A 25054-nucleotide genomic window follows, 5' to 3' on the forward strand; every position below is an offset into this window, starting at 1 on the left:
CATTGATTTTTACAGTTTGAAAACCGTTTTTCAATCTGATGAATGTAATCATGTTTGTTCAGCCGTGAGGGTTTCGGCGTATTCAATCAACACATATTTTTGAAATTTTCTATTTTAACAAACTAAAAACATATTTTGGTTTTTAATTTTTCAAATTTTTAGGGTTTTGAAATATTGTTTATTTATGTACAGGAAACACATAAACTCCCTGTTTCAACCAACACAGGGTCCAGCAGCCTCTTCCTCCTCTCCAAGTACCAGGCTGCTCCTGTTTTGATTCTCACAGTCGTTGGTTCCGATGAGCACCTGCACATTTATACAATTTGATTATTTGAACAATTTAGCCCAGGTCTGTTGGACCTTAGGCATTTCAACACAATAATTTTCATTCAATTTTGGAAATTCTTTGTCATTTAAAACTTTTTCAGCTTTGATTTCAAATTTCACATCTTTTACCAACAACACTTGTTTCTTAGCACTCCATACTTGATCTTTCGGAGTACCTCTTTTGTAAAAGTTCGTCTCTTTTTGAAACTTTTGGTTTTGAACAACATTTTTAGCTTTCCAAAACTCTTGAGGTTTTGTCATATCAACAGATGTTCTCCAACTCTATGTTGTTCTGAATCTAGGTGTGTGAGGATTCCAAGTCTGTCTTGAATCGAACCTTTTCAGATTTGATTTCCAGTTTTGATTTGAAGCAAACTTGTTTGTATTATACCTCCAAGTTTGTCTCGAATCAAATCTGGTTGACCTGGGTTTCACACTCTCAGATTTCTGTTTTTCAACATCAACAGGCTTTGATTTTGGACACTTTCGTGCAACATGTCCAATTTGATCACACTTAAAACACACTTTCTTTGAAACATCCTTGGCCTGTTGTTGTTTCTTTTTCAAAGCATCAAACTCCTCATTAGACTGTTGTCCAATTTTGAGTTTTTCCTCTTCTTTCAAACTTTTCCCTTGAACAAAATTCATCTTTTGTTGCAAATTTGATTTTTCATTTTGTTTCCAGTTCTGTTTCCTTTTATAACCCAAACCAGCCTTCATGTTTTTCTTCTTAAAACCAGGTTTGTTATAAAAAGATTTATAACCTTTACCAGCAAACTTCGGAATCTCAGACTTTTCAATCTCAACCATTTTGAAAACTTTATCAACCTTTTGTGAAATCACATTCTGAATCGGGAATACAGCATCTAAGAATAATTTGTCCGATCCAATCATGGTATAAACCAATCCCTTTGAATCATCATTCAAATTTTTCTCAGATTTTGTGTTTTTCAGATAACCATCATAAAGATTTCCTTCATCTTCATCCTGTGATTCAGACTTACCTTTTGCAGACTCATCTTTCAAAACACTATCAACCACCTTACTTACCACCTCTGAATCATCAGCATCATCAGATTTGGTGTAAGTCACATCGATACTTTCAGGTAATTGGTCAGCTATGTTCAAACCCTTTGCCACCTTTTCCTCATCATAAAAAGTATAATTGTTTCTCAATGGTGGTGGTACCTGATGAAATTCTTAACCAATACCCTTTTTGCAATTATTAGTATCTTTGTCATCTGGTGTGATGTTGAAAATGCGTTCGAGAATGTACGAAGAGTTATGATAACTTTGAAGTTTTGTAACAATCTTTTCTTTTTCAGCCAAGACTTGTTTAAGGTTAGCAATTTCATCAACACACTTGTTCAATTCAATTTGCTTTTCTTTAAACTTTCTTTCATACATTTCTTTAGTGACTAAAGTTTCAGACAATCTTTGATCAAAACTTTTGACTTGGCTTTTCAAAGTATCATAAGCCTCTTGTACTCTCTGACTCGACCATTTTAAAGAATCATACTGTTTTTGTAAATCTTGAAATTTAGATTCTTTTTCAACACAAGCAACACATTTTGCTATACACTTTTCTTTCAACACCTTATTTTCTTCTTCAAGACCATGACATTTTAGTGTTAGCTTTTCGACTTTTAATTTCAAAATTTCTTCTGTTTTAACCATTTCTTTACATTTCGTTTTGAAAACATTTTCAAATTTGGTTGCTTCAATTTCTTTTTTTTATTATCTTTTCTTTTTCAATACAGGCTTTGCATATTTCTATGCAATTCCTGCACTTGTTTTCATGTTTATCAACAATTTCAACATTCGATAGATCAGAAGATTTTCTTACCTCAATCTCTTTCAGCACCAATTCTTCTGTTTCAGCTTTCTTTTCCTCTCTGTTCTCTTCTTTTCCTTCTTTCTATTCTTCTTCAGCTTTCTGATCCTTTTCAACAGCAATCTTCACAACAGTCTTTACTTCTTCAATCATCTTCTTCAATTCTTCTTCTTTTCTCTTCTTCATTTCTACCACCTTCGGTAGACTTGCTTCACAAACCTCTCTTATTTTCTTTTCCAAATCAGGCAGATAAGCTTTATCAGATAACCATCGTGTGTTGAAAGTAGCCTTCCTTGGAAGCAAATTTGTTACAGCTTCAAAATCCACTTTTGATGGGTCAACAACTGGATTACCCCGTGGATCCATGTAACATTCCAATTCTTCATTCCATCGTTTGGCTCTCTGGGCTTCTTTGAAAGGTTCATTTAATTTTCCAATTTCCCATCTTGCATAGTCGACTTTCCACCATCTATCAGGATCAGCATCAGCAACAAAAGCATACCCAACAGCATCTTCTTCAGGTAAAACTTCTTTGCTCTAATCGTATCCTTCATCGTCGTAGATAACTGCAAGAGCCCTTGATTTTTCTTCTGACTGTTTTAATCTTGGTGGCTCAGACTTGTTCTGATGGTAAATCGCTTTCTTGTAGTAATCTTCGTTGAATGGGTTCTCAGAATTATCAGCAGCATACGCATTTCTACACTCGCGCTTGAAGTGACCTTTTTGTTTGCATTTGAAGCATGTCACTTTGGATTTATCAAATCCCAGTTTGGTAGTTGGTCCACCAATTGACTTTCTCCCCATGATTTCCATGAACCTCTGTGCTCGACGAACCGCACTGGCCATGCACCATCTTATGTCCATTAGTTCCATCTCCTCGGGGTCTAATTGATCATAATCTTCTTTCGTCAAATTGGTATTACCAATCTTCCCTGCAACGAGGCTTTCACACGATTCAAGTACAGATGCCAAGAAAACCATCTGTTGTTTCGCCGACTCTTCGCTGAAATTCTGCCCATTCTTCAAATCAACTGCGATATTACACTGGAATAGATTCTTCGAAGCAGATTGGTCTGAAGTGTTTGAAGAAGATCCACTGTGAAAACCACTGTGAAGACTTTCATTGTTCACTGAGCTTGAACTTTCAGCAGAAAACGCTGTTCTTGGAGATCCAGCCTGTGGTGCATTTCCTCTGTAGTAAAGTTCCACATTCTGCTGATAAGCTGGACTGTTAACTTTGGATCTTTTTATCTCTAACTCATGGCTTTCAAGCCTTTCAATCAGCAAATCCACTTTTAAATCATCAGGCTTGATTGTATTTTTCAGCATTAGAGCAAAGTATTGCCAATCTTGATCATTTGGCAATGAATCAAACAATTTATCCACCATCTCTTCTTCAAAATATTTGATTTCATGTCTGGCCAGCTCCATTTTCAGATGTCCAAATCTCTCAATCATTTTGCAAACAGATTCATTTTTCATACAACTGAATAAATCAAACTCTTTACGCAACAATTTCTTTTTGTTTTTGACAATTTCATTACTCCCTATACACTTTTTCCCTAACGCTTCCCACAAACTCTTTGAAGTTTTCTCTTGTTCAAGTAACGAGATAATATCCTCTCTCACTGACTGTTTGATTAATGTGATCATTTTATATTCAGCTACAACATTTTTTATGTCAATGTCAGTGAAATCTTTTGGATCTATCAACTCTCCTCCCTCTTTCACTGGTTCAATGTATCCATTTGTCAATTTTAACCAGCTTTCAGGAACGAAAGCTTTTACCCAACCCTCAAATCTGTTTTTCCACCAGTTATAATCTTCAACTTTCATTAACTTTGGTGGCTTCTGTTGGCTTCCGTACATGTTCTCAAACTTCAAATTCTCTGAAATCTCTCTTGAATATTCTTTCAATTTAGATCTTCTATCTGTCGATTCGGAAGTGAACGCGTTGTAAAATGTGTTGTAGAACTCTTCACCGTTGTTTGACATCTCTAATCACCTTGAATGTCTCGAATTACCTGAATCACAAACACACAAACACTTATCAGTTTAAACACTTATCAAACAACTAACTCAAAATAATACTCGAACTGGTGAATATTCTGTGCGAGACTGAAGGTTAACAGACTGTGCAGACTGAACTTGATGCGAACCGAGATTTAATTTGTCAAACCGTACGAAGTGCTATGACCCGGATCAATATTCAAATGATCTTTTCCAATGACCTGACAAGGTTCAAATGAACTGGACCACCTCTTTTGAACTGATATGCTTTGAACTTGGGCCAAAAACGGTTTATTTATTAATAAATGGGCCGCTTGTTAAGAGTTCACACACTATGGTATATTAGTACCTCATTGGACCGATGACTTTGACCAACAAGTATTATTTGGCCATTAACTGTTTTTTTATCAAAATCTTATTTGGTTGTGAATTATCACTAACAACCGACAAACTGAATGAGTGATTTGGTAGCTAACAACAACTTGAAATCTTTTGGGCCGCCAATTTCCACTAACAGCCGACAAACTGATCTATTGGGCCGCCATAAAAGTGTATCGGTTTAAACAATGTTAACTGTTCAACTCATTTGGCCGACAACTTTAATTACTCTTCAATTCTCATTGGGCCGCTCAGCTTTAATCACGTGAACAACTGAGCCACTTTCAAACAGGAATCGTGTTTCAAACGGTTGGAATCTTTCAAACGGTCACACCTTCAAACTGTCACAACCTCAAACGGTCATGCAATTTTCAAACGGTAGTCATGTTTAAACTGTCAGGTCAATTTCGTTCAAACGGTCACCATTTTTCAAACGGAAGTCATGTTCAAACGATACACTTCAAACGGAATACATGTTTTCAAACGATAGGACAGCTTCAAACGGTCAGTTCAAACGGGAACCCAAATTTCAAACGGGCAGTCGCTGATTCAAACGGAATCGGACCAAAAAAACTCGAATTTCTCCTAATCGGCTAGGAGTTTGAATCTGAAATTTGGTAGGGTTGTAGATCAGGTGTTTTCGCACAACATATCAAAAAATCAGACGATTTGGACCGTAAAAACCTGTTCAATTTGACGATTTTCAGTAAAAAATGTGAAAAATATGAAAAAGATGAAGAAGTAGATGAAATTCGGATCTGAATCTGATAATTTTCTGCTCGGAAATGTGTGATAGATCAGTGCAATCGAGCTCCTGCTCTGATACCACTTGTAGGACCGGTTTTGACTCCGAAACGATTGCGAAACATACGTGTAACGTGCGGAATCCGTGCACGAACGCGACCGAACACACGAGACGTAATATAATCTGTGATTCTATTGATCAAATCTGAAAATGTACAAGAACCTGAATCACGATGTCACTTTCTCTCTCTAGTTTCTCTCTCTAGCTCCTATCTTCTCCAAAGCTCTAAAGTGACCAAAGTTGCAAAAGTCCCTAAACTAAACATAACCTCCCTATTTATAGGCCTTGGCTTTTAATGAGATTTCTCATTAATTACAATATTGTCACCTTGCCTATTTGTCTAGATATTACAATATAGCGACTCGTATTCTTCTATATCTCGCTACGGCTCGGATTGACAAAGGCTATAGACATAAATGTACTAACACTAAATAACTACAAATCTTTCCGGAGCAAAGCACCAGATGCCTAATCCCTTCTTCAAGACCGGAGTTGTCATTTTGGTTGTTATTAAGTCGTCTAAATTTGGTCCCTTGTTTAACAAAACTAGGGTGACCTTGAACATCATCGAACTCAGATAAATTCGACTTGCAATCTTTGTGACAAAGTGTTGGTGCACTATGTCTATTGACTTCGTCTTGAATCGAGTCATGAAATGTAATAGGATAGGATAATCAGTGCTCGAGTTGCTAGAAACTAATTTTCATGTGTTTGTTGGTGATTCCGCTTGAAACAGCCAAAGACATGTTCAAGCGAAATTAACCAGGTTAATTCCGCTTGAAAGTGCCTAGGTTAGTTCAAGCGAAATCACAACATTATAAATAGGGAGCATGTCCGTTTCATTTGAAGCGGAATTAGGTCTTGTATTCGGTAACGAAGTGCTGCCGAATTGTCTCCAGGTGTTGTAATTCTATCAGATTAATACAAGAGACATTATAATTACATCTAGCGTCTGTTTCATTGATTCCGCCTTTGATTCGGATAAACAACTCTTCTGAACGACTCATTCAGGTCGCACAACGATCCTACAAGTGGTATCAGAGCTCAGGAGGAAGAGTTTAGCTTGATATCATCAGTTTTCTGACTTCTACACCTTCTTTTTCAAATTGGACAAGATTTCACGGACAAAATGGACTAAATTTTTCACAGTACATGCGAAACAGTGTTTTAACAAAGCCTTGAGAATATCAGACCTAAATTCGGCTTAAAAGTGACAAAAATGGACAAAAATTGTAATTCCGCTTGAACGAACCTTCTGATTTCGTTTGAAATTAGCAAGTTATTCCGCTTGAAACAACTATTTCGCTTGAAAAGTCTAGCTGATTTCGCTTCAAATCGTAATTCCGCTTGAAATTAGCACCTGATCTCGCTTGAATCAGTAATTTCGCTTGAAAAGTTCAGCTATTCCGCTTCAAAGTATTATTTCGCTTGAAGATTCAGTTTGAAAGTCTAATTTCGCTTGAAGTGTCATCTAGGGATTTCGTTTGAAAGTTGCTATTCCGCTTGAACAAGTGATTTCGCTTCAAGAGTGATTCCGCTTGAGATTCTTATTTCGTTTGAAAGTGGACTTTTTCGTGTCAAGATCATTTTAAGTCAACCGAGTGTCAGTTTATTTCAAGTTGTTTGATATTGTTTAAACTGATTGTGTTTGTTTGACTGTTTGCTCCAGGTTATAATTCAAGAAATTCACATCATGTCTGAAGAAAAAGGCACAACTGAAATTAAAGAGAAAACCAGAGAAGAAATTCTAAGTGAGAAAACTTACAGAGAAAGAAACATTGCTTTGAACAGAATGAATGAGATGCAGGAAGAATATGAGAGTGCTGTTATGAATAAGAGATGGGATAAAAAGAGAGAGTGCTACTTCAACAGGGAAGGTGAACCAGTTGTTCCGAAGAAAGACATAATCTTTGAAGATGTTCTTCTCATAATTCCTCCATCGGCTGAATATTATAGAAATGTTCTAAAAGATGACACGTATGCAAAAAGGCATGAAAAGGAAATCAAATATGCCATGACATCGTGTTTGAGAAAGAGAGATAAAGAGAGAATGAAGAAGAGTGTTGAATAAATGTTGATCAACTTGAAGAAAGCTGCTGACGAAGTAAAAGCTGAAGCTGTTCAAGTTGAGGATGAGAAGAAAGTTGAAGTTGTAAAATAGGAAGATTTGAAAGTAGAGAATGTGAAGGTAGAAGAAAAAGTTGCTGAAAAGGTTGTTGTGAATGTAGAAGTTGAGAAAGCTGTTACTGAAGAACAGCAGATTGTAGAAGATGAGAAGAAAATTGAAAGTTTGGCTGAAGTAAAGAATGAGAATTTGGAATCTGGTGATGCTGGTGATGAAGTTAGTGTTGAAGAAAAGCAGAATGATGCTGATCAGAAGCAGACAGAGACTGCAACAAACACCGAGGTGCCAATCACTGAGGTAAATTCTAATTCTGAAACTCAAATCAAAATCGTTGAACAGTGCAAGAAATGCATGGAAACGTGCAGTGCTTGTACTGAAAAAGACAAACAATTCAAAATAAGAAATCTTGAATTCAATAAAATTGAAGAAGTTTACAAAAATAAATGCAAAGAAATGTTAGAAAACGAAAAAGTTTTAACAGATAATGATGAAAAACTTCTGGAAAAATGTAAAAAGTTAGAAAAAGAAAATGAACTTTTGAAAGAAAATGTTTTGAAAAAGACAGAAGAATGTGACCAAAAGGAAATTGTTTGTCAAGAATGAAGAAAGAATATGATTCAATAAAACTGGCATATCACATTACAAAAGAATCATATGAAAAAGTGAAGGATGAAATGAAATTTGCTCAATCAAGATGAATTATTTATCTGAAACAACTAAAGAGCTTAAGCGAATGTATGAAATAAAACAAGATGTTGTTAATTCCTATATTGAGGATGTTGCTAAGCTAAAGCGACAAATTACTGATTTAGAACAGGACAACAACAAGTTAAAAAGTTATCACGTGTCATCATATGTGCTTGAAAGAATTTTCAATATAAAACCGGGAGATGGTGAGTCTGAGCAAAACAAGAAAGGCATTGGCTCAGAGTTTCATCAAGTTCCACCACCGGAAAAGTTTGCATTTTATGATGTTGAAAAGGTCGAAAAAGCTTTCAACATGGTAGATCAATTGCCAGATAACATTGACATAACCTATTCCAAATCTGATGATTCTAGTGATTCAGCGGTGGTAGGTAAAGTCGTTGAAAGTGTGTTGAAAGAAGAGTCAGTAGATACAGGTAAATCTGAATCACAGGATGAAAATGAAGGTAATTTTTGTGACAACCCTCACTAAACCAGGTTTCCGTACGACTGAATTAATATTTGAATTCTGCTTAATTACTGTGCTTACTTGAAATTATGGATAGACTGCTACTTGAATGCTGATACATGTACATACTTGCGTCATACTCTATTTACTGCCACTACATTATTTACAAGCTGAACCTTAGTGATAAACATGATGCACAAAAGCACAGTAGCACTATGAACGGATAACCTATTGAACGTGCTGTCATAGCCAGCACCAGGCAGATACTGCCTCTAAGGCCTGTATGAGCCAGAGATAGTTACTACACTAGTAGAGAGTGTAGGGATACAAGGGTTGTAGAACTGCGTCTCTAGGAATAAGTTACAATGACTGGATGTGCCTAAAACGTACACTAAAGCACAAAACTCAGCACTTTAATTAACAATTCAGCTTTTAGCTAACTAATAAAGTGCCAAAACATGAGAAAAATGTTACTAGACACTTTCCAAAGTGTCGGGAATAAGTTGTGTCACTAAAATTTATATTAACGACACTTTAAAGCTTTGTTTAACGCTTTAACGGATTACTATCCAACCGAACAACCGGACTTTACCCGGAACATGAAAATATTGCCATTAACAATATTTATCCTTTTCTGAGCCAGTTAGGGTCCCTGAATACCCTAACACCCGCCATAAAGCACAACGCACTACTAACCGGGTTAAGCACTTAACTAACCTAACTAACCTAACTATTATCTAACTAATAGTTGAAAATTAACCAAACTACCCCGCCCCCCAAACCGAATTCGGTCCCCTTGGGGACATACCTTGTACCATGTTGATTAAATTAATCAATTATGTTTAATATCTTGGTAACACAAGATCCATTGGATCATAACCCTAAAGTTTGTCTATAAGTTCAAGTATATGCACATTATGATCATTCACTACACTCATCACCACAACACTCTCCTCACTCTCCCTCTAGAGCTCTCGGCCGAGCACCCACACCTCCAACCATCCGTCTTTCGATTTCTTTCAACACATTTCAAGACCATTCAAACGTTAAGGATCACGTATAAGGAGGCTTGGTGCAATCGGAAGGCGAAGGACCTCACTCTCTTGCTTTTATCCTCTCATTTTACGTCTAGATTCTTCCCTAGCCTCGAGCTAGTAGTAAGTTGCTTGAATCACCTTCTCGAACTATTTTAAGATGGTTAAAATGATTTGTAACGGTTAAAACTCGTAATCTTACAAGTTGATGCAATAAAGTCTACTAAAAACACTAAAAGTTATGGTTAAAAGCTTATATGTTGTGTAAATCATGTAGTATTTGATTTGTGTGGTTATTTGGACTCGATCTATGTTGTGGTAGCTCGGATCGTCATTTAACCCGGGTTGGTCATGATCATGGATCATGACATAAGGTTGTTTTGGAAGTAACAAGGGTTAAAGGATGAAACTCTACCACACACGGACCATGAACTTGTGTAAAAGCGATTTTGTTTGTGAAATAGTGTTTAAAACTAGTAGATCTACGGATCTACAAGGGGTATTTTCAAAGGACTAAGTGTCAAAGAAATCATGTTTTCTAAAGACGGATCTTACACTAACAAGAATGATTTTTAGAACACACAAGTGTGTAAACGCTTGTGTAGCACAAAGATTCGACAAAATAACTATTTTTGTAAAAGATGACGAGAAGTTGTAAAGACGGAATTTCTCTAAAAACGAGGTTTTTACGAGATCGGATTGTTTTATATAAAAATCCGCTAAAAGTGATGGATTTACATCATAGTTTTGGAAAAACTACAAGTTCATGGAATTTTTGCGGTTTACATGTTTATTGACTAGTTTGTTGTTCTGAATATTGTTTTGGTTAAATAAGAAAATGGTTGATTTGATTTATAAAAGAAAATGATACGCTTGAAAGCGTGGCCAACTCCAGTTACAGAGGAAACTCTGGCGAAATTTTTCCAAAAACCTAACACTTAGAATTATTTTCACTATAAGTGTTAGAAATACTTTTCGACATGTTTTCAAATATAAGTTTCGCCACGACTTTATTTACAAAATATCGGAGGTGGGATTTTCACAAAATTAAACATGATAAATATATATTTAGTATATATTTTCATAACAACACTTGTGGAGTTTTATGATTATTTTTGTGAAGTACACATATATTATTTTTAGGGTAAAAATAATATTATCGAATGTTAACGAATCCAAAATAATACGAACGCCTCTACGATAAATACATGAGTTACACCGATAATTATTATTACCACTTGACCGTTAAAACGTAACTTACGCATTTTAAGGAAATATTTATGAACGCGTATTTTTGATAAAGTATTATTTTGGGAAAATCTTATGTTGTTGGACTGTTGTTGGATGAGACCGCTGCGTATGCTATGACGTGGGACGAACTGAAGAACCTGATGCGTGAAAGATATTGCTCGAGGGCAGAAGTCCAGAGATTGGAGACAGAACTGTGGAACTTGAAAATGGAAGGACCAAAGATAGCGGAGTATGTGCAGAGATTTAACGAATTATCACAAGTTGCCTTACTCCTGGGGACACCAGAGTTTAAGAGAATTGAACAGTTCATAAGGGGATTGGCGCCTCAGATTCTAAGCCTGGTAACAGCATTAAAACTGTCAACGATCACTGAGGCTATCAACATAAGCATAGCACTCACAGAAGAAGCAGTTAGACAAGGAGAGTTTTCCACTGCGAAGGAGAAAAAGGAGACTGCTATAAAGGCATCTGGGGATAACAAGAGGAAGCTCGTAAATTTTAAGATGGTTACTCAGGTGAGTAACAAGAAGAAGGCCAAAAAGGGAAAGGATTACAAGGGTATCCTACCTAAGTGCGACAATTGTTTACGTTATCATGTCGGGCGATGCAAATATGGAAATTGTGGTAACTGTGGCAAGGTGGGACATGTCAAGGAGACTTGTTGGCAAAATGCTGAACATAGTAATGGGGACCAAGACGGTAGTGAGGATCACGAAGAGGACAACGACAATAGCAATTATCAAAGTAGAATGAGCGATAAACAGAAACGTACTCAAAGTTGTTTTAACTGTGGAAGCAAAAAGCATTTTAGAAAATATTGCCCTAAAAACAATCAGGCACACGGATGAAAACTCCCCACCGAAGCTAGGGAGACACGCCAGGGATTCAAGCATGGAAATCGGTATGTTCCATAGTACCCAACGTTATGCGTCTGTACTACTTGATACTGTAACAAATTGTACGATTCACACTTCTAGAGTTTGAGAGTATAATTGGTTTAAGTAGCAAGTGAGTAGTTATTCCAGTACCCATTAGAGCTAGCTTAGGGGAAGCTAGTGGAAGCCAATGCAGCAACTGGAATCGGCACAATAGAACCCGGAAGGCGTAAGTTTACGCTAGATCTAATGCCAGTTGAGTTGGGAAGCTTCAACGTGGTAAATGGAGGTATTAGTTGGCAAACGATCGAGCGGAGGTTGATATCCGCACCTCGAGGACGGATGAAGGAATGATTGTGACACACGAAGCAGGATACGCCACCACCGATCACGAATTACATATGGCACGAAAGTTGTTGTGGGAAGGATGTGTTGCTTCCTGGCTCATGTCGGGGACAAGGGAGCCGAAGAACTAAAACTTAACGATACCCCCGTGATCGGAGTATACCCTGAAGTCTTCCTCGAAGACTTGCCAGAGTAATCTCCCCGACAAGTCGAATTTTTGCATCAATCTGATTTCCAGGCCACGTGCCTGTAGCCCAAGGCACCTCGAGCGACTTACACCTTCGGAGATGCAAGGATTGACAGTGCAACCTCAGTGGTTGATAGAGAAGGAAGATAACAGACCAAAACTTTTGTTTTGGATAACCGCAGTTCTGCTCGCCAAAAGAAAGGACGAGTAACTTCCAAATGATCAGGAGCCGAACGGGCTAACATACCAGAGTCGGTGGCTTTTGCTGAAGACTAATGAACTTCTTACACAACTGACTATGATGATCCAACTACTACTATACGACTGATCGACGATCAAACATTGTCAGCAGAGAAATTCAGGGAATATACCAGGATGAAATTGTGGGACAATGATTGTGCTTAGACATAAACAAAATGCTGCATCCTACACAATGTATAAGTCGGATCCACACATGGTGCGGAATCCGGAGGAACTAGAGGCCTTACAATCTAGGAACCATATCTGTCAACTCAATCAAACGTTACCAACTTGACAAACTTGTCATTTCGTACTTAAATTTGCTTCCGTTGAAGTCTTCACTCTTACTCCTAACGAGTAGATATTGCGTTTCTACTCCCCTCAAGGTAGTTGCATCACGTGATTTCCTTCGCTGAGAGCGAACACATGTTTGTTTCGAATACTTGGTCGTTTCTTCAATATAGCAAACACACATTGCTCCATTTTCCTGGAAACTTATTTGCCACACATGCACCTTTGCTACGCATGCGGTTCCATTTCGAATAAACGTTTCATTAAAGCTCCGATATTACGTTGCTAAATCTAAACACTGGTTTGTGATTCGAATGATCTACATTCTTGTCATTGTTGACTCTTTTGTTATCAAGTCAATACATTTTCTTGCAACTGCTTTCTTTCAAGTTACAGGTCTGCTATCGTGCCAAGATTCCCTTGTTGATATGTACGATTATTGTTGGGTTACATTGAAACTAAGTTCGATTGCTTAAACTTATCTAGTTCCCATGTTTGATTTAAGACACCATATGATGTATTGAGGGCATCATATTCTAATACTTTGGCATAGATCCTTTTGCTTCGAGTCATGGTAGACTTGTTTGGTCTATGACTCCCCCAAATCGTTGCTTGACTTTGATACCTTGCGGTGATACTTTCACAGAACTGAAGCTTGCGCTAATTTGGTTACGCACCTCATACCCGGATTTAATTGTTTATTGACTCGCTCTAAATCCGTTTGCTTATCACGATTAAATCGGTCTCAACACAACTGGGTGTCAAAACAATGGTGCATAGATTCATTTCATAAGCACCAGGTACCTCCTAACGATTCTTTCGTTGTCAATCAAATGCCTTGCAATACTTATTACTTTTCATCTTCGATTGGAAACAATGGTTCTTTAATGTTACATATTTAATTGGGAAACTCTGTAACATGGCATAAGTCAAATCTTCATATTGTTTCGGTACACCTTCATCTGGTTTCAAAATCGGTGATTTTGTCCAGTCACCGCTATTCCGAATCTTGTCATTGCGATACCTTGTGGTGTCATTACAAACTTGCAAGCTTGTGCTAATCATGGTCAACTATTTCACGCAAAATACATAAACTTTTGTTGACTTGTCGTTTAAATATTCCTGATGCAACTACAATTCAAAGCAAGAATACACCAGGTTCGTTGGTATTCATTCGGTGTATTCTCGCCATTCAAAATATTCAACGCACTGAACCTTGCCACTCGTCTACTGGGGAGTTGACAGATCACTTTACCACTTCATTTGAGTTGAAAATCTCTAAATTTATATAGAGGATGCTATTTTTCCTGAGAACACGCTTGGATACTACGATCGGACATTTGAAGATCTTACTAGTTGAAACTCCTCTCTTGTGGACCCCCTGCTAGCCGGAATACATTAGGCTATACGTAAAACACATTTTGTACTTCTAACATCAACTGCTATGAGAACCCACCTTCTTAACCCTAGGGTGCGGATTGTTAAATATTATTGGAACCACCAAGTGTGAGTAAGCTTTGATGCGGTTTGATGACTATCTACCTCGATGTTATACTTGTGTGCCGTGACCAAAAGGAGTTAAGGTAGTACGAATTTCGAGGACGGAATTTCTTTAACGGGGGGAGAATGTGACAACCCTCACTAAACCAGGTTTCCGTACGACTGAATTAATATTTGAATTCTGCTTAATTACTGTGCTTACTTGAAATTATGGATAGACTGCTACTTGAATGCTGATACATGTACATACTTGCGTCATACTCTATTTACTGCCACTACATTATTTACAAGCTGAACCTTAGTGACAAACATGATGCACAAAAGCACAGTAGCACTATGAACGGATAACCTATTGAACGTGCTGTCATAGCCAGCACCAGGCAGATACTGCCTCTAAGGCCTGTATGAGCCAGAGATAGTTACTACACTAGTAGAGAGTGTAGGGATACAAGGGTTGTAGAACTGCGTCTCTAGGAATAAGTTACAATGACTGGATGTGCCTAAAACGTACACTAAAGCACAAAACTCAGCACTTTAATTAACGATTCAGCTTTTAGCTAACTAATAAAGTGCCAAAACATGAGAAAAATGTTACTAGACACTTTCCAAAGTGTCGGGAATAAGTTGTGTCACTAAAATTTATATTAACGACACTTTAAAGCTTTGTTTAACGCTTTAACGGATTACTATCCAACCGAACAACCGGACTTTACCCGGAACATGAAAATATTGCCATTAACAATATTTATCCTTTTCTGAGCCAGTTAGGGTCCCTGAATACCCTAACACCCGCCATAAAGCACAACGCACTACTAACCGGGTTAAGCACCTAACTAACCTAACTATTATCTAACTAATAGTTGAAAATTAACCAAACTACCCCCCCCCCTAAACCGAATTCGGTCCCCTTGGGGACATACCTTGTACCATGTTGATTAAATTAATCAATTATGTTTAATATCTTGGTAACATAAGATCCATTGGATCATAACCCTAAAGTTTGTCTATAAGTTCAAGTATATGCACATTATGATCATTCACTACACTCATCACCACAACACTCTCCTCTCTCTCCCTCTAGAGCTCTCGGCCGAGTACCCACACCTCCAACCATCCGTTTTTCGATTTCTTTCAACACATTTCAAGACCATTCAAACGTTAAGGATCACGTATAAGGAGGCTTGGTGCAATCGGAAGGCGAAGGACCTCACTCTCTTGCTTTTATCCTCTCATTTTACGTCTAGATTCTTCCCTAGCCTCGAGCTAGTAGTAAGTTGCGTGAATCACCTTCTCGAACTATTTTAAGATGGTTAAAATTATTTGTAACGGTTAAAACTCGTAATCTTACAAGTTGATGCAATAAAGTCTACTAAAAACACTAAAAGTGATGGTTAAAAGCTTATTTGTTGTGTAAATCATGTAGTATTTGATTTGTGTGGTTATTTGGACTCAATCTATGTTGTGGTAGCTCGGATCGTCATTTAACCCGGGTTGGTCATGATCATGGATCATGACATAAGGTTGTTTTGGAAGTAACAAGGGTTAAAGGATGAAACTCTACCACACACGGACCATGAACTTGTGTAAAAGCGATTTTGTTTGTGAAATAGTGTTTAAAACTAGTAGATCTACGGATCTACAAGGGGTATTTTCAAAGGACCGAGTGTCAAAGAAATCATGTTTTCTAAAGACGGATCTTACACTAACAAGAATGATTTTTAGAACACACAAGTGTGTAAACGCTTGTGTAGCACAAAGATTCGACAAAATAACTATTTTTGTAAAAGATGACGAGAAGTTGTAAAGACGGAATTTCTCTAAAAACGAGGTTTTTACGAGATCGGATTGTTTTATATAAAAATCCGCTAAAAGTGATGGGATTTACATCATAGTTTTGGAAAAACTACAAGTTCATGGAATTTTTGCGGTTTACATGTTTATTGACTAGTTTGTTGTTCTGAATATTGTTTTGGTTAAATAAGAAAATGGTTGATTTGATTTATAAAAGAAAATGATACGCTTGAAAGCGTGGCCACCTCCAGTTACAGAGGAAACTCTGGCGAAATTTTTCCAAAAACCTAACACTTAGAATTATTTTCACTATAAGTGTTAGAAATACTTTTCGACATGTTTTCAAATATAAGTTTCGCCACGACTTTATTTACAAAATATCGGAGGTGGGATTTTCACAAAATTAAACATGATAAATATATATTTAGTATATATTTTCATAACAACACTTGTGGAGTTTTATGATTATTTTTGTGAAGTACACATATATTATTTTTAGGGTAAAAATAATATTATCGAATGTTAACGAATCCAAAATAATACGAACGCCTCTACGATAAATACATGAGTTACACCGGTAATTATTATTACCACTTGACCGTTAAAACGTAACTTACGCATTTTAAGGAAATATTTATGAACGCGTATTTTTGTTAAAGTATTATTTTGGGAAAATCTTATGTAATAGAAAATATAATATTTTTGAGAAAAATATCTATATTTTGAAATTAGAAATAAAATATATTTTAAGTGGGACTTAATAATATATTTCGAACGCACATGTATTAAATCCCCCATCCTTGGGAAGGAAATGAATACCAAGTATGCACAGCATGTAAACACGAAATAGTTGCCTAACTATTCCCTAAAACCTAATCCATAAAGCTAAGGCACGGCCCTCCGTCTAATAGAGTTAGTACATGTAGGTCGTCGCACAGCTGCTTGATTGGAGGTATACTTGGTAGAGACGCACCACAGTGAGTTCATGTCCCCCCTTTTCTTTTAGCTGTTTTCAGTTTTCTAAACTGCGGGGGTGAAATACATGTTACTTTGATTACGAATACTTTATACATGGTATGGTTAGCGTAAGGAGGGTTATTATTTAGATCATGTGAATTGGGTAGGCGGAAACTTGAGGCCATTAATCCTCAAGGTAGGACCGAGGGACAGTAGCGGTAGATCTATCTGGGTGTAGCGAGCCCAACCCCTGAGCCCGCCTAATGGACCAGGTGGTGACTTTGTACCCATCGCAAAATCTGCTAGGTTTGAGTCTTCCTACTTGCACTTCACACATATCAATGGCCTTGCAAACCATTGGTGATCTCTTTTTCCTTATTTGCTACATACCAGGATTTTTTTACATACAAAGGTTTATTTACTCACTTACGCATGAACTCGCTCAACATTATTGTTGATTTTTCAACTTACATGTATTTCAGGGAATTAAAGGATCTGGCATGGTATGGCACGTTTTCCCGCTGCACTAGTTACGAGGTCATCCAAGTTTAAGGGATGTGACTTTTTCCTGGACAAGTCTCAGTTCTTAAACTGTGTTTATGTTGACGTTTGTGTCTGTTGAACACTGTTTATGTTGTTAGGATGTGTTTCCGTTGAGACAATGTTATGGTATTTCACTTTTCTAACTTAATTTAATGGATGATCTTGCATGTTTTTTTTTAAATTCATATAGCTTGTTATGGTTAAGCTATGGTATTAAGAAGTCACACCAAATTAACCACGCTTCCGCAAAACCAGGGTGTGACAATTTTCATGATGGATATCTGAAAAACATAACATCCGAGAAAAATTTGAATGATGATTCAAAAGGATTGGTTTATACCATGATTGGATCAGACAAATTATTCTTAGATGTTGTATTCCCAATTCAGAATGTGATTTCAGAAAAGATTAACAAAGTTTTCAAAATGGTTGAAATTGAAAAATCTGAAATTCAAAAGTTTGCTGGAAAAGGTCACAAAACTTTTTATAACAAACCGGGTTTCAAGAAGAAAAACATGAAGGCTGGGTTGGGTTATAAGAATAAACAAAGTTGGAAAAGAAATGAAGTTCCAAGTTCTCAAACAAAGATGAATTTTGTTCATGGAACAATGTTAGAAGAAGAGAAAGAACTAAAATTTAGACGACAGTCTAATGACGAGTTCTTAGCTCAAAAGAAAAAGCAACAACCACAGGTCAAAGATGTGTCCAAAAGAACATGTTTTAAATGTGATCAAATTGGACATCTTGCACGAAAGTGTCCAAATCTGAAACCTGTTGATGTTTAGATGAAAAAGAAGTCTGATGATGTTCAAAAACAGAAATCTGAGAATGTGAAACAAAGGTCAACCAGATTTGACTCAAAACAAACTTGGAGGTACAACACAAACAAGTTTGCTTCGAATCAAAACTGGAAATCAAACCCGAATAGGTTCGATTCAAGACAAACCTGGAATTTTCACACACCCAGATTTAGAACAACTAAAAGTTGGAAAACATCAGTTGATATGACAAAACCTCAACAGTTTTGGAAACCAAATGTTGTTCAAAGTCAAAATGTTCAAAAAGAATCACATTTTTACAAAAGAGAGACTCCAAAAGGTCAAACATGGAGTGTTAAGAAACAAATGACTTCGGCAAATGATGAAAAAATTGAAGTGAAAACTGAAAAAGTCTTTGTTCAAAATGACAAAGATTTTCCGAAGTTAAATGATGCATATTGTGTTGAAATGCCTAAGGTCAAACAGACCTGGGCTAAATTGTTCAAGTAATTGAATACTGTGTATGTGCAGGTGCTCAACAAAACCAAAGATTGTGAGAATGGAAGTTGGAGCAGCTTGACACAACGAGAGGAGGAGGCTGCTGGACCCTTTGTTGGTTAAACAGGGAGTTTGTTTGTTTTCTGTAAATAAATAAACAATATTTCAAAAAACCCTAAAATTTTGAAAAAGTAAAAACCAAAAATATGTTTGTTTTTAAATTTTTTTTCTCAAAAATAGAAAATTACAAAAATATGTGTTGATTGAATATGCCGAAACCCTCACGGCGGAACAAACATGATTACTTTCACAAGATTGAAAAACGGTTTTCAAACTGTCGAAAATCAATGGGTTGTAAATCATGGGGGTACTTTATGTTTTATTTTATGCAATTCAGTACACATTAAGCAGAAGATGGATGGCGAGACAATGCTATCAGTATTGGTTGTCAAATTTTCTTTTAATGGTTTTGCATTTTAGGGGGAGAAAAATTGTCAGAAAATCCAAAAACATTAGAAAATTTGAAAAAGTAAAAAACATGATAAAATTCAAAAAATGAGTTTTTGTGTAAAAAGAGGAAATGATAGTACATCACTAGACAATCACAATATGCTAAAGAAAGGGAATGTTTTAATGTGATAAACAGTCTCACTGATGATGTGCTAGTAGGTTTTTGCACATTTAGTAGATTATGTTCGAGATATAAACCTAAATTTCAAACTTGCTTATATCGTGGGGAACATCTCTCGGATATATGGGTAACCCCCGAAATCTTGTTTGAAAGGTCCCTCTTTCTGAGATACTAGGTCTTTATACTCAGTGATATCTGGGGTTTTATCCCGGGACTTCTGATTTTGCGGAAGCAATGGCCTAGTCCTCGTATAATACTTTCTTCTTGTTTGAAATATAGCATCGCCCTCAGTACAAAAAATGATGAAACATTGAAAAATGCTAATCATGTGTTGTTGAAGAAAAGATTCTCTAAAGGGAACACACCTAAAGTCGAACCGTCATCTCTCTGCTGAACGGAAGTTCTGACCTGAGCTCTCACGGTTTCGCAATTTAACCCCTTACAGATATCATCTAGGCATACTCACCTGTAAGACTGAATATTGGGATCTGGATACGGGAGTATATTCAAGAGGTGGGACACATGAATGAGTTTAAGTTCTTAAGACATTAAATCTGTATCTCGAAACAGTTGAACTTTGTGTGAAAATTTAAGTGGATTAGTATACTGACAATCTAAGTGAATCGTTTAAAAGTTAAAGTGTTTAAAGCTCAACGGTACTAGTGATTTGTCATAAACTGATATGATTCTCTGACACATACTCAAACAAAAATATTATCTGTAAATATGTTTGTAAATATTTCTTTATTGCTTTATATTTTCAGAAAAATACAAAAAGATTTTGATTTCTGCTTTATTTTCGACAACCGATGTCTGAGAGGCCGAGTGTCAAAATCTAAGTAAGCTGATTGTGTTTCTGAAAATAAAACAAGTTCATTAATTTGAAACTTGATTTTTAATTAAAAATCAAAAACAGTTTGTGATATCTCCAAGGTCATTAGTTTGGACTTGGATGATTAACTGTGAGGGAGTTGGATTAATTTGCCAAATCATAAAATTTGTTGATAGAGGAAATTGAATTGCCAGGTTATGATTTCTGAAAGTCTAAAATGCTGTTACTTATAAACGTATGAGTGTTGCAGATATTGTTCCAGACTACGATCCCGAAAGCAGAGTCTAAGGGGGAGTCTGAAGACGAGCTCAAAGCAAGGGGAGCTTGTAAACCGGAAAGCTAGGTGTCGATCCCTAAAGCACGGAAGCTTGATGAAAGGGGGAGCCTGAAGAAGCTGATAAAGCAAAAGCCAGAGTCAGATTCTGGTAGAATGATAAAGATAGAGCCAGGATGAGATTCTGAACCTGTGAAGAAAAGAAAAAGATTGATAGATGCTTACAGTGTTACACAGTTTGGAAAGAGACAGAATTTGAAGACTGATCAAGACTGAAGATGTGTCGTGATAAAGACTCGACACTGAAGACTTCGTCAATATCCAAGGGGGAGTCTGTTGGTGCACTATGTCTATTGACTTCGTCTTGAATCGAGTCATGAAATGTAATAGGATAGGATAATCAGTGCTCGAGTTGCTAGAAACTGATTTTCATGTGTTTGTTGGTGATTCCGCTTGAAACAGCCAAAGACATGTTCAAGCGAAATTAACCAAGTTAATTCCACTTGAAAGTGCCTAGGTCAGTTCAAGCGAAATCACAACATTATAAATAGGGAGCATGTCCGTTTCATTTGAAGCGGAATTAGGTCTTGTATTCGGTAACGAAGTGCTGCCGAATTGTCTCCAGGTGTTGTAATTCTATCAGATTAATACAAGAGACATTATAATTACATCAAGCGTCCGTTTCATTGATTTCGCCTTTGATTCGGATAAACAACTCTTCTGAACGACTCATTCAGGTCGCACAACGATCCTACATAAAGCAAATTTTTAGGAGACATTACGATAAGCGGCTTACTGAACTCCTTATCCAACTGAAAAACAACAATAAAATGTAATAACATAAAAAAATCAGTTTAATGAACTCACCTGTCGACGTAACACATGGAAATAATTTGCTGGCGTTGTAACATTAACAATCTGCATATTGCATGTTTGAATTTGATTGCATAGTGCTGGTTCCATCTCAGGTATAACCAGTGGCGGAGCCAGAAACTTTTTCTAATGGTGTCATTTTTCATGGATACCCCGGTTTATAGTAACCCAGAGTCGAACTTTTTGGATCAGTTCGGATCTAGTCGGGTCGAATCATTTAGATGATCATCAAACATCTAGTTCCGGTTAGGTTAAACAATTGATACAAAACCAATTAGACATGAGCCTATAATGCTAGATTAGAAAAAAAATTAAGCATGGACCTCTAATGATTTAAAGTATACTAATTAAATTCAAGTAAATGGGCTTAATTTTTGAACTATAAATTTGTTTATTATCTAATTCTTTTAGAAGAAAACAAAACAATGGTGTTGTTTGTAAAAAGACAATGATGTCGCTCGTAAAAAAACAATGGTGTCGCTCGAATTTTTCCTATTATACGTTGTATTTGCTACACAAAATTCAATGGTGTCGGGTGACAACGTTGTTCAAAGTGTGGCTCCGCCAATAGGTATAACAACAGACTATCATCACTCATCTGTTATCACATTTTACAAAGTAGACTTGAGTCAGCAATGAGAAAATTTATAAAAGGAGCCTTGCGGAAACACTCAAGTCTTGCACTCGGAGGTAGAAACACAACTAACCCAGCCTGGCGGAGCCACTTAGCCTCACCATTGCTCAAGAGTTGATCAAATATAACCTGGGCCCCATTGGAAAAATCACCAAAATGAGCTTCCCATAATACCAGTGACTTAGGTTTCCATTGAATAGTCTAACTCATATACCAACACACCAAACTCTGAAAGAGAACCGAATTTCATAATATAAGCATCAAGAAAAATCTAACAAAAAATGTAAGAAACCATGTATAGATGTTTATAAAGAAATGCATTAACCTGTTGCTTACAATAAACATTTCCTCACATTGATTCGTCATTACATGATCCAACGAACAGTAACGCTCCTCTGTTTCTTGATCTTGAACAACATAATGACTTATATTTGAAGGATTTTACTTTTGGTACTCACATTAAGATTTATAAATTACATGTTGAAGATCATTATCTTCATAAACTCACTTCAAATGTTACTTCTCAATTCATCTCAATTCTCCTGACATATTCAACTCCAATCTCCTTCACACATGCATGTATGCTAGTAATTTCTCAAAAACCCACATATCATCAATTAGAGGGATAAGGCGTATAAAACTTAACTAACATATCTCTTAAAAATATACGATAAAATGATGGTTTAACATAAAAGATTGTGTAAACTCACCTGATCCTTTAGCTCTTCTTCAAAACAAAGTTGTGGGGTATGGCTTTAGGATCAACAACTATAAGGTGACGATAATAATAGTTGTAGTAGCTGCAACCACATAATCAAAAGGCATTAATTAGAAATCAAGAAAAATTGATTCTACAATTTCTCACTTTGCTTAGATAATCAAGAACCTTGTATACATAGCCCATGTATCCATTTTCTTTAATGATTCAAACAAACATCTTTCTGCTCATACTCGATTGACGTTTTCGGAAGACGAATTGATGACACATAAGTAAGAAAGAAATTGTGTTTGACTCGAGTTCAGTTATTTGAGTCGGCAGTGGCGGTGACGGTTGTGTGTCAGTGTTTCTGGAATGGAGCTAAGTCCGAAATCATACTCCAAGTTTAGAGACGGTTGGCTGGCTTTCTAGTGTAGGATGATACACATTTGTTTGGTCATAATACCTTGGATCAAAAAGATTTGAAGGATTGTTTGCATTATTCAAATGGGGTGGGTTTGGTTGCATGTTTGCAAAAAACGTGCTCAGCCGCATGTTTGCAAAATACGGGTTTTTTTGAATCCCAAGAGTTCATGATTTCTTTGAGAGAGTATGGATGTTGAATGTGTGTAAAGAAGTATGAGATATTTATTTTAGTATGGGTTCATGATTTCTTCGAGAAAGGATGTTGATTTTTTATTTGGTTATTATGTGGCTATTTATACAAAACAAATAAAAAAATCTTTTAAAAAATATCCAACCTCAACGACTACCCCACCCCAACGGCTCTTTTTCTCCTTGAATGATGCGCCTCCAACGGCCCTTTTCTTCCCCTCTCCTGGTTAGCGCATTCACAATCCACCCCCTTAACGTGCGCCGTTAACGGAGCAACGTAGTGTTCTGCCCATTAACGGCTTACATGGTTTCGTTAACGGATACGTCGTTAACCGACAACACTAAGTCTTATATGCTTTTACAAAGCCTAATAATATTTTATTAATTTATTCGTACTTTTAAATGTGTATTAATTATTAAATTCATAACTATGAAAAATTATATATGTATAAAAATGTTAAAACTTATAACCATCTGTACTTGAAAAATAAAGACACAAAAATAAGTTGTTAGGAACTGTCAACTCGCATCGATCATAACATATATACAAGACCAATGCCAACAAGACATTTTTAGTTGGTTTTAAAAGGCCGGGTGACCCTTTTTGGTGTCCGACCTCATTAGAGGCTTTTGGTGATACCTGTCTTTGGCACCATCGTTCTTGTGGGTAATCGACATCGAACATGATAGTGTGGGACCGAGGGTGAGCCGGGTTTTAATATATATTTTTTTAAATTGTTTTTTAGGTTTAAGAATTTTTTTTTTATAATTTTTTTACAATTTAAACTGTTTCAAATTTTCATTTTATAACTTTAAAAAAATCTGATTCATAAATTTTAAAATTTTCAACTGTTATATTTTTTATTTCTTATACATTTCTTTTTAAATTAAATAAGAAAATATCAAATATATTTTTTAGTATTTTTATAAAAATACGTAAAAAGTGTTTTTAGAGATGCTATTACATACATCAATAGTGGTTAACAAAAAGAAACTTTCAAAACCAGTTGGATTCGTTTGATTTTGGCAGTTTTGGCCAATCTGTGTGCACCCTTGTTTCATTGGTAAACAAAGACACGTACACTTGTGAAACACCACACACATTCACGCACACCATGTCGACGTGCATTAATACACACCGTACCCGACCCCATAATCAACCCTCTATTCCCACATAAATCTTCATCTTCATCTCCTTCTCAAATGCACCTTCAAACATCAAACACAAACTCTTACCATATTGAGCATCAAGATCTCATCATTTCAATGGATACCCACAAAAACCCTATATCATTAACATCTCCACAAGATTTCAAGAATCTACAAGAAGATGGTACTACACCATCATCAATGATGGTGGAGGAGAGTGGAAGAGAGAGGTTAAAGAGACACCGGGTTGAGATGTCGGGTCGGGTATGGATACCAGACATATGGGGACAAGAGGATCTGTTGAAGAATTATATAGATTGCACGGTTTTTGATTCGTGTTTAGAGAAGAGTAGCATAATGTCAGCCAGGGAAGCTTTGATTCAAGAAGGAAGATCAACCATGAGGATAGAGAATAGGTGTTGAGCTTGTGTAAGTGGTTTGAGATTT

The 25054-nt window shown here is 36.4% G+C and overlaps 1 protein-coding gene across 1 annotated transcript; it reads right to left on the reverse strand.

The window, feature by feature from the left end:
* Positions 1-213: 213 nt before the first annotated feature.
* LOC118479548 (2-oxoglutarate dehydrogenase E1 component-like) lies at positions 214-22512 on the reverse strand. The gene is made up of 7 exons (XM_035974115.1): positions 22483-22512; positions 22171-22347; positions 22096-22110; positions 21507-21620; positions 21387-21451; positions 5777-5972; positions 214-306 (listed from the first exon to the last, which is right to left on the reverse strand). Exons 1-7 carry the CDS (start codon positions 22510-22512, stop codon positions 214-216), a joined length of 690 nt encoding a protein of 229 aa, XP_035830008.1.
* Positions 22513-25054: the final 2542 nt, after the last annotated feature.

Source organism: Helianthus annuus, chromosome 6 (assembly GCF_002127325.2).
Source record: "Helianthus annuus cultivar XRQ/B chromosome 6, HanXRQr2.0-SUNRISE, whole genome shotgun sequence".
Taxonomy (NCBI): domain Eukaryota; kingdom Viridiplantae; phylum Streptophyta; class Magnoliopsida; order Asterales; family Asteraceae; genus Helianthus; species Helianthus annuus.